General features: G+C 36.9%; 1 protein-coding gene across 1 annotated transcript in view; it reads right to left on the bottom strand.

The window, feature by feature from the left end:
* Positions 1-1,050: 1,050 nt before the first annotated feature.
* Positions 1,051-10,905, bottom strand: part of NCAPG (non-SMC condensin I complex, subunit G) — a 31,145-nt gene continuing 21,290 nt past the window's right edge. Inside the window, exons 16-21 of the mRNA XM_009580585.1 lie at positions 8,344-8,518; positions 7,779-7,940; positions 6,720-6,891; positions 2,561-2,653; positions 2,016-2,094; positions 1,051-1,177 (exon numbers count right to left, since the gene is read on the bottom strand). Coding sequence (XP_009578880.1) covers positions 1,051-1,177; positions 2,016-2,094; positions 2,561-2,653; positions 6,720-6,891; positions 7,779-7,940; positions 8,344-8,518 — 808 coding nt within the window. The remainder of the gene's footprint in view (positions 1,178-2,015; positions 2,095-2,560; positions 2,654-6,719; positions 6,892-7,778; positions 7,941-8,343; positions 8,519-10,905) is intronic.

Genomic DNA, 10,905 nt, shown 5'->3' with positions numbered 1-10,905 from the left:
CAACACTGTTTCCAGCACAAATCCAAAACATAGCCCCATACCAGCTACTGTGAAGAAAACCAACTCTATCCCAGCCAAAACCAGCACAATTGTAACAAAGACAGACGGGATTGATAGAGTGTGTCCAAACCAAAAAACTAGGAATTCCAGAGTGAATCTGCTCAGCCACCAGTGACTAGTACGTGCAATTTAATCTTCTACAGTCTCTGTAAAAATCATGACTATTCCTAGATATGTCATTAGAAAAGGGTTTGTGAACTTCAAAGCTACAAAGAAATCATAATTGTGCATCACTTTAGAAAGACAGTACACAGACATTATAAAGTATTTCATTTCTTGCCTTTTCTGTACTTAAGTATTCCTTTCCTTATTGGATCTTATTTTGTACCACAAATATTTTTATGCTTTTCTAAAAGCATATTACTGATTTTATATAACAAGGTCAAGATCAGTAGCAGACTTCCAGGCTTAGGTTTGTAAAATCAGTAACTCAGTTTTACCATTTTGACATTATTTAAAATAAAATGGACATATATCTGCAGGAAGCAGAATTTACATTTAAGATTAATTCCATTTTATGTTAACAGGAACAATAAAACCTGGTCAGCAGATGCACAGGCTAATAAATGTAAAGGTAGGTATATTCAAAAATCACTGCCATCACAAACAACCACTCCAGGTCACACATTCTCTCTGAATAATGTTAAATATCAAAACAGCTTTAACTGTTAAGTACTTACCACCAACAGCAATTTTTATTTGCAGATAAAAAGCATTCTTCTTTATAAAGTAAAAAAAAAAAAAAATTCCAAGTTTTGTTCAGGTAGTATTTTAGTATGTTTTTATTACATGAATGACGGACTTCATATCAGGAAAATCATCAAAAGCGTCGATTGAAAAAAAAATTAAAAAGTTCCTAGAAAAATCTAGAATTATAAATGATCATAATATAAAAAGAGTTAAATATGATTAACAACAAAACAAATCTTATTTTTCAAGTCTGATGATAACTACCAGCATGAGCAAAAGTTGCTTTCTCTCCTTTTGTCTTCATTGATCTGCTTCCCTATTCAAAAGCCTTGAAAGATTCATTCTTGTTTTTTCAAGCGCCACTGTTTTTGCTCGTCTTGAAGGCCTTGAACTTGACATTGGGACCGGTTCTGGAATTTCATCACCACTGAAATGTAAAATATTTTAAAGTAAGGCCAAAAAGTCTAAGCAAACTGAAGAGTTTTTATATTAACAAACTTGAAACATGGTCTTAAAGAGCAAAAGTACTTCTTACTAATTACAAACTTTTTCTTTTTTGAGAAGAATATATTTGTGTTTTCCAAGTGATATAGCAGTATCAGTAAAGATAACCAAGTGTTAGCAGTTGTAAAATAAGCAAAACCCCCAAAAGATTAGGTGGTATCAAATTAAACACACTTAACAGGCAAACTGGAATGATTGACCCTGGTCACCCTAAAGCCCATGGATTACTTGCTTGAGAAAGAGCGAGCACAGCTCGCAATTACAAAGGTCATGTCATTTTAATGCTTATCTCCTGCAAGATCATAAAGGAGGAGATGCATTGTTTATATTCACTTATCAGTCATTTCTAGAAGCAACAAAAATGTGGAGGTGGAAAAAGAATTAAAATTAAAAATAAAAAATGTGATTCCTCTACAGACCAGTTATTAAAAAAGCAGAAAAAGTGACTGGAAGAAGAGTAATAATGTAAGCCAAAAATCTAACTTTTGTCAGCTAGAATGTATGTTAACTCTACACACAAAAGGTATGTTAAAAAAAAAAAATTTTACAGGTTCTTAGGCAATGATAATAAAATGTGAAGCTGTCAAACCTGCTATTGTTTCAAAAGTACCAGTTCAAAGACTTTTTTTTTCTTAACTATTTATCTGTGTATTAGGAATAGAGGATATTAAAGATGCAGATTTTGGGAAAGAAAAACATTTGAATTAAGTTTCCTTGCTAGAACAAACATCGTAGTTTTGATAGTGGAGAGAAGGATTTACCTTTCACTACCGCATTTTGCAGTTGTTCCAGTTTTTCTTCTGCTCACAGACCTCACTTCTGCTGCTGCTTTCCGTTGTCCTAAATATAACCAAAAGTCTCTTTTCATATCATGATAACATTTCTTTTCTTAAACTAGTTTTGTATCTTTCTTCAGTGTTTGATATTGCATTGAAACATATAAATATGCAGTCACCACAGATAGAATGTGGTGACAAAATGAAACCAACAACAAAAAACCTGCAATGTACCACTTCTCCCATAAATGCATGTATGTTACTGTAAATGACTGTGGCCAAATTATCTTGAAATCCTGTAGTCGGACTTTTTTTTTTTTCTTTTTCAAATCTGTGTTGTTGGGAGAGGCTAATAGTACAAAAATTTCCACAAAACAGACTATTTTAATCTTTTAACAAATAAAATTTTTGTAACTACAATGGAGTATGAAGACTGAATGGTTTTTATATCTATATGTTCACAAAAAGTTAGTATGAAATTATTTTATTAAAAACAACTAGTCTTGTAGCCAGAAAAAGCTAGTGCATACCTTTGCCAGCTTTGTTTCTTGTGGATTTCAATTTCGCAGTTGCTTTACTTTTAACTTCATTAAATGGAGTATGAAGAGCATCTTTATTATTTTCTGTTAAACAGAATAGCACATGCAGAAGTCATAGATAATCAATTTTTAATTTATCTTATGTACCAGTATTTTATATTTTGGCTGTTATATAAAAAAGCCACACAATTTTAACCCCACTTTTTCCTTAACCTAGAAATTAGATAATAAGGCTAGAAGGAAGCTTAAAATGTCACTCAGCTATAACCCTGCCCTAACATTGGTCAATCGCAGGTAAACTATTCCTGACAATTGTTTAGCCCCTTCCACTGAGTCGGAAGTCAAGCAAGCAGGGTGGAAGACCAGCTTGGCTGAACAGAGACCTCCTCGTGGAGCTCAAGAGGAAAAAGAAGTTGTACAATCTCTGGAAGCAAGGTCAGGCTTCACAGGAAGAGTACAGAGCTGTGGTTCATATATGCAGGGAGAAGACACGAAAGGCCAAAGCTCAATTAGAGTTGAAACTGGCCAGTGTTATGTCAGATAACAAGAAGGGCTTTAAGTACGTTAATAGCAAGAGGAGGTCTAAAGAAAACATTGGACCAATACTTGTTGAAGATGGTCACTTGACTAATAGGAATGAAGAAAAAGCAGAGGCATTCAATGGTTTTTTTGCTTCAGTCTTTAATAATACTGATGGACCTCAGACTGACCAGTCTTCTGAGTCGGAGGACCACGAGTGTGGGAACAGTGACTTTCCATTTGAGGACATTTCCATTGAAATTGTAAGGGACAAGCTGTATCAGCTGAATGTCTATAAGCTGAGTATGAGCCAGCAGTGTGCCCAGGTGGCCAAGGTGGCCAATAGTATCCTGCTTTGTATCAAGAAATAGCATGGCCAGCAGGAGTAGGGAGGTGATCGTCCCTTTGTACTCGGCACTGGTGAGGCTGCACCTCAAATACTGTGTTCAGTTTTGGGCCCCTCACTGCAAGAAAGACACTGAGGTGCTTGAGCGTGTCCAGAGAAGGGCAACAAGGTCTAGAGCACAAGTCTGACAAGGAGCGGCTGAGGGAACTGGGGTTGTTTAGCTCGGAGAAAAGGAGGCTGACGGGAGACTTTATCGCTCTCTACAACTACCTGAAAGGAGGTTGTAGCGAGGTGGGTGTTGGTCTCTTCTCCCAAGTAACAAGTGATAGGATGAGAGGAAATGGCCTCAAGTTGCGCCAGGGGGAGGTTTAGATTTGAAAAATTTCTTCACTGAAAGGATTATCAAGCATTGGAATGGGCTGCCCAAGGAAGTGGTTGAGTCACCATCCCTGGAGATATTTAAAAGACATGTAGACATGGCATTTAGGGGCATGGTTTAGTAGTGGACTTGGCAGTGTTAGGTTTACTGTTAGACTCGATGATCTTAAAGGTCTTTTCCACCTAAATGATTCTATGATTCTAAGTCCATGGGGCCTGATGGGATTCATCCCAGAGTACTGAAGGAGCTAGAGGATGTTATGGCACGACCCGTGTCAATGATCTACCAAAGGTCTTGGGAGTCTGGGGAGGTCCCTGCTGACTGGAGGCTAGCCAATATTATTCCAATTTACAAGAAGGGCGTGAGGGAAGACCCAGGAAACTACAGACCTGTTAGTCCAACCTCAGTTCCTGGAAAAATTATGGAGAAGATTATACTGGGTACTACTGAAAGGCATTTAAAGAATAATGCAATCATCAGGCACAGTCAACATGCGTTCACAAAGGGAAAGTCCTGCTTAACTAATTTGGTATCCTTCTATGATAAGGTCACCTGCCTAGTGGATGAAGGGAAGGCGGTGGATGTAATTTTTCTGGATCTTAGTAAAGCTTTTGTAGAGAATGGGGTTACATCTGGCTGGCGACCAGTCATCAACGGTATCCTCAGGGTTCAATTCTAGGGCCAGTTCTGTTCAATGCATCTATCAATGATCTGGATGCAGGAGTTGAATGCACCATTAACAAATTTGCTGATGATACCAAACTGGGAGGTGCTGTTGACTCTTTTGAGAAACAAGATGCCTTGCAGAGGCATCTAGATGATAGATTGGAGCATTGGGCAATGATTAATGGGATGAAATTTAACAAGTCCAAATGCTGGATTCTGCACCTGTGATGGAGTAACTCTGGGCAGAAGGATAAATTAGGAGAGGAGTGGCTGGAGAGCCGCTCTGCAGAAAGGGATCTGCGGGTGCTGGCTGAGAGCAGGCTCAACAGGAGTCAGCAGTGTGCCCTGGCACCCAAGAGGGCAACCCGCATCCTGGGATGCATTTGACCAGCCGGTCAAAAGAGGCGATTGTCCCGCTGTATTCAGCGTTGGTGTGGCCTCACCTTGAGTACTGTGTGCAGTTCTGAGCCCCACAATTTAAGAAGGATGTTCAGGTACTCGAATGTGTCCAGACGAGGGCAACAAAGCTGGTGAAAGGTCTGGCAGAAATGTCCTATGAGGAGCGGCTAAGGACTCTGGGCTTGTCTAGTTTGGAGGAAAGGAGGCTGAGGGTTGACCTCGTTGCTCTCTACAGCTTCCTGAGGAGGGGAAGTGGAGAAGGAGGTGCTGACCTCTTCTTTCTGGTATCCTGTGATAGGATGCGTGGAAATGGTTCAAAGCTGTGCCAGGGGAGGTTTAGACAGGACTTTAGGAAGCATTTCTTTACCAAGAGGCTGGTCAGACACTGGAACAGGCTTCCTCTAGAGGTGGTCGCTGCCCAAACGCTGTTCGGGTTCAGAGGCACTTGGACAATGCTCTTAACAACATGCTTTAACTTTTGGTCAGCCCTGAATTGGTCAGGCAGTTGGACTAGATGATCACTGTAGATCCTTTCCAACTGAAATAGTCTATTCTAGTCTTAAAATTTCGAACAATTTTGGGAAATCTCTTTCTTCAGCAATCTGTTATTGCTAGGAAGTTTTTTTCCTAACATCAAATCTAAATTTCCTTTGCAGCAACTGAAGGACAAAAATAGTGTATGTTACCCTTTTTGTTCACATATATCATTTACAAATTTGAAGTAGTAAATGCTGCTTTATTTTTAATGATCCCAAATGTATTTGGGGAAGGGTGGGAGAGGGCAAGGGAACAATGCTTTTCTCCTACAGCCTGCTTTTAAAAAAGTGCTCAAAAATCCTCTTTCATGAGAAATTCATACCAGAAGCATTATCAGATGTTCGCAGAGAACAGTACAACTGTTTTCTAAAAAGCATACTTCCAGCTTCCCATCTAATAAATATTTGAAGATATAAACATAGAAGACATAAAAAATTCAAATATTTGACACTTCCAGAACAGATTAAAACCCTGAAATAATCCACTAGAAAATATAAACAAATAATTAAAAGAAATGTTAAAAGAAAATGTGATCTGCTTGAAATAGTTGCATGTCAATATCTTCACTTTACTGCCGCAAGCAAACCTAAACAAATTTCACCCAACTGCTTTTCTGCTGAAAAATTTTAGACTTTCTGTGCCACCAGCACAATGTACACTGCTAAGTCACATACAGCTGCATAAGCTTGTGCAGGCGGTGGAAAGTCTTCCAGCTGCTTCCACTTCAAGCTCTTAAATAGCAATAAAAACAAATCTGGTTCCAACATATGAGCTCGTAACAAGGACAGACCAGTGTCAACACTAAAGATACCAGCTATATACTGCTATAATAACAGTCTGCAAGAAGCACAGGCAGAGTAACTCCAACGTCTAAAAACCCCACAACGTACTTGTTTTTTCCTCCAAGTTAGCGAGTCACATTATGAAGATGAGTTAGTCGGCAGTAGTATTTAGCAGGCACATGAGTGTGCTAAACAGCTAAAAAAAAAAAGCCCATTTTAATACTGTCTTTGTTAAAAGAAAGAGCTGCAGGGCAGAGCTTAAAACTCAAAATACAGCACTGGTTATACTAGAGTAATATGGAGAATAAGAAAACACAGAATCCGATCAAAATGCAATAAAAAATGGAAAATACTTCAGTACAAATATTTTAAACTGTATGCGTATTTACTAGATGTTACCTTTTCCCATTTTTTCAAAAAGTAGATTAATTTAACGGAGGAAGACTAAAACTTATTTTCATACACGTCTAAACTAGTCACTTAGTTGTATACCTACTACTGACTACACCTCTCCTGAATTACCTTCTTCATTTTGAATAGTATTTTCAGATAACGTGACGTCAGTTTCCTGTGCCCTTTCAGAGAGGCCAGTTTCCTCAGTCCTTTCAGAGTGGTCTTTGCGCACATTAGGATCTTTGGTCAAGTTCATCTTGATCTTCTCAATAGCTCGTTGACACAGTTTATCTTTCACTTTCTGGAGAAGAGACATTTAATGTTAAATGCTACTTAATTTTACAACTATTTCTTTTATCCATTAAATTTACCCATTAATAGGATTAATTAAATTTATGAAGGATACAATGTGTGACATGAAGATGATTAGTCAAGTGGAAAGGAGAAACACCTTCTCCATCAACACCAGGCACTGAAACCCCCGCAATTTTTTTTTTTTTTTTTTTTTTTTTTTTTAAAAGGAAACCTAAAAAACATCAAAGCGACTGGACCTTTCTAGCTGAGTCCTGGAGCATTGCTACCCCTGGATGATATGCCCATAGTGGATCAGCATTCTTTTCAACATTTCAATATACTATTGTCTTCCTCTGTCACACTCACAAATTTTACTTTATTTTTTTCCATATTAAAAAAAGCATCAATGTAAAAACTTTCACATGAGTCTTGTAATCCCTTCCCACTTCATCTTAAATCAAGCACGCTTTTTATGTTGCCTAATGATCTTACAGTTACGTCATAAGTTTAGGTGTAAGATTTCAGCTCTTAATAATTAACTAAAGATAAGCCATCCAAACTGTAAAAGACTTAATATTGAATTTTATTTTCATGTAAAAAAAATTAACTACACCACAGTTATCAAAAGAACTTACGGTACCGAAATGTATCAAGTTGGGCACACTGTTTCACGCTGGTTTTACTATCTATGGTGGCTGAAATAAGTAAATTATACAGTGATACCAGCTCAGATTTTTGTAAATGACTCATCAAAAATGAATTTTCAAAGACTGGTTAAAAGGGAAATTCCAGTCACATTATCATAGTAAACAAAAGGCTCTTCATTTTTAAGTGTATCAGAATATTAGATTGCTAGTGATTAAAAAAGTAAGAACCATGTTATTTATGTACTACCTCTAGAATCTCATTGAACAGAACCAGAAGATTCTCTGTGGAAGAACTACTGAGTTCTAGTGAACTTAAAGCTTTTGCATAAATACGAACATCTGGTGCAGCTGGGTCCATCAAGATTCCATTACAAATTTTCATTGCTAAACTATCATGCACTGTTAAGTCCTGTAAAGGAAAGAAATCAGATATCAGAAGTTTAGCTGGGAACTATTTACAAAAGACAGCAACGAGATCATTCTGATTTAAGCAGCTAATGACTAATTTTACATAGTAAACATCTTCTTAAAATGCAGTATTTTGAGTACATACACCAACTGATTTTTATAAATACTATTCCCAATATAGGGAATTAGGCATGGTGCAAGTTCCTACTAGCATTTTTCAAGTGTAAGAGTGAGGGGAAAGGAGGTCAAACTAAAAGATTTCATTACCTGAACAGTCACTCATTTAATCCAGCTTCTGACACTAGGAATCTTAGAGAGGCCCAGACAGCTAGCAGTAAGTGAAGGGGGTCAGTTCTTAATCTCTAGACACAAATATTGCTTTCCTTCAGTTTAACCCACTGTACCTGATAGTCCTGAGACTTTTTAGACTGAGGTTTCAGTCCACTTGGTCTGGTCAGGTCCACTAACAGTTCAGAAACATTACTGATATCTATTTCAGCCAAAGGTGAAGTTGCAGGAGCATTTAACAGTGTTTGCAGAGTTGGAAGATAAGCTTCTTCAAAGCATTCCTGGTTAGACCTGTTTCAATTCAGTCAAACATTAGTAGCATAACGAGACAAAATTAAACCTTAATTCACCCTAAATTTTCTCTTCTATGATGAAAGTTCACAGACTCATTACAACACATCAATCAAAGCGAAGTGGGAGCAGCCACCTTGGTAGAGACAGCCAGCAGGATCACGACATCAAAACTGCTTCAACAGAACCAATTTCTTTTAAGTTTTGCCACATAGTATTTCACATAAGTTTTAAGTAACACTTCCTGCCACTGAACAGTTTGAAAGTTCACCCTTACTACTGAAAACCAAACTGATATATATAGACATACTCTTTCTTAAGGGACAGAAATACATTTCTCTAAACCTCTTATTTAAATTAATCTGTCTCCTGCTCATTCCTCCTTCCTGCTAGCATTTTTCTTTGGGGACACTTCTCATTGTGTAAGAAAGCAAGGAAGCCTGGCAAAAAAAATGCAGTGGTTAACGAGAGTTTTGGAAGAAATACTTGTGTTTTCTTTTCTCACAAAAGTTAGTAATTCCTGCCAAGCAAGCCTAAAAATCATTGTACTTGGTTCTGCAGCAAGTTGTCTAAAAGTGTAGTTCCACAAGACAGGTCAAAACAAGTTAAAAGGTGAAGTGTCAAAAAGTAAAAGGTACTAGCTGGTGAAGTGAAGCCCTTTTTGTTTCTGATACTTGTTAACCTCCTATAACTACAAATAACTACAGGAGAAATCTAAGAAAGTAAATAATTTTTAAAAAGTAGATTGTTTGCTGCTGGATTACTGAGCCAAATCAGCTGACCAAAAGACCTTTTGAGCACTAAAACTGGGGCAAGAAAGAATGGAAGCAAGAACTCTCCCTTTCAGCAGCTTTAAGGCTTTAGATTGGCTCAAGCTTAACTGAAGTATCATTCAGATTATTTCCTGTAAATTAAAAAAATAAATTAATTTTTAAAAAGTCTAATAGCATATAGGCACAAGGCAGAAGTTTCTCCTCTTAGGCTGACAGAGAGTTTATTACTCTTTAGAAAACATTCCATGAATCAGAATTGTTCACTGGTTACAGGATCCTGTCCCTGTTACTAATAGCGTGCCATGCCACTCTATTAACATGACAGAATATTTATAGAAGTCAGCAAAAAGATTTTTTTCATCACACAGAGTTCAAATATTTAATTTCAAAAAGTAAGCCTCTTGATTATATCTGTGACCAGATGGAGAGGCTAACAGAGCAACACCCAGAAAACAAATGGAATTTTAAAATTCGGTGAGAGAGCGGTACCAAAATTAGGTACGAACCTCAGCCAAATCTCATTCATTACCTGAGTTTTCCTTTTCTGAATGGCAACTTTGCAGACAGTTCCGAATTACACATGGTAATTAATAATTCTATTCTGAAAATATAGTATTGGTAACTGAAGACACTCCATGATTCATCTTAAAATGAACCATTTGTGATCCCGATTGCAGATAATGTTTTAAGAGAGAAAATTAATGAGGTTTTCTAACTAAACAGAGATTCCAAATCAACGAGCCAGACTAAGATTTAGGATTTTTTTCTCCACTGATTTGTCTGATTTTTGCTTAAAGCATACACCATGTTTTTCTTTTCAACAAAAAGATCATCTACGAGGTGCCAGAAGCAGTTGCCTCTTTTGCAAATGACACTGAAATACACAGAATTACTCAGGTGGGCAATCATTAGGACTCATAAAAAAAAAATTAAAAAAAAAAAAAAAAAGAGATTCACAGGGTCAGAAGGCAACATTCACAGGTAAAAAATTGTCAATATTAAAAGCTTAAATTCATTACTCAATATCAGAGATACTGGAAGCATATGAAATTAGTTTTTCTGTTACTTATTTTCAAAAGACCAAGTAGGGAAAACCCCATTCTGGAGGAGACTGGGTATTTTTCTCTCTCCCCCTTTTTTTTTTTTTTTTTTTTATTTTCTTCTTCCTGACAACAGCAAAAATACATTTGTTTGGGTTTTTTTCCCTCTCCAAACCAACTCCCCTTTGAACTACTCCTCTTAATGTGGCAATTTATAGGCCACAAAAAATTTAATTCAAATTGTTTTGGAAAAATAGATAAGGTAATATATAATACACCTAAATTAAATCTTAACCATAAAAAAAGCAGATAAAAACTCAGCTAGTTTAGACTGGCTAAAATCACTAGCAACAATTGAAAAGTAAGTTAAACATTTTTTTCTTCGAACAAGTGAAAGGAGATGAGAATTACTATTTAAGCTCCTATCCCCTTACATAAGCTCTCTACCTCCTTTGTCCACTACCAAAATAAACAGATTTTGAACCTGCTGTGAATTTAGATTGGAGTATTACTTGTTTAAAAAAGCAAAACAAAAACAAAACCCAAATCACAACCAACCAGCCTGCTGGTTTGA

This window comes from Fulmarus glacialis, unplaced genomic scaffold, assembly GCF_000690835.1.
Source record: "Fulmarus glacialis isolate BGI_N327 unplaced genomic scaffold, ASM69083v1 scaffold8686, whole genome shotgun sequence".
NCBI classification, from domain to species: Eukaryota; Metazoa; Chordata; class Aves; order Procellariiformes; family Procellariidae; genus Fulmarus; species Fulmarus glacialis.
Note: the sequence above shows the minus strand (reverse complement) of the source record. Positions and strands in the feature narration are given on the sequence as shown.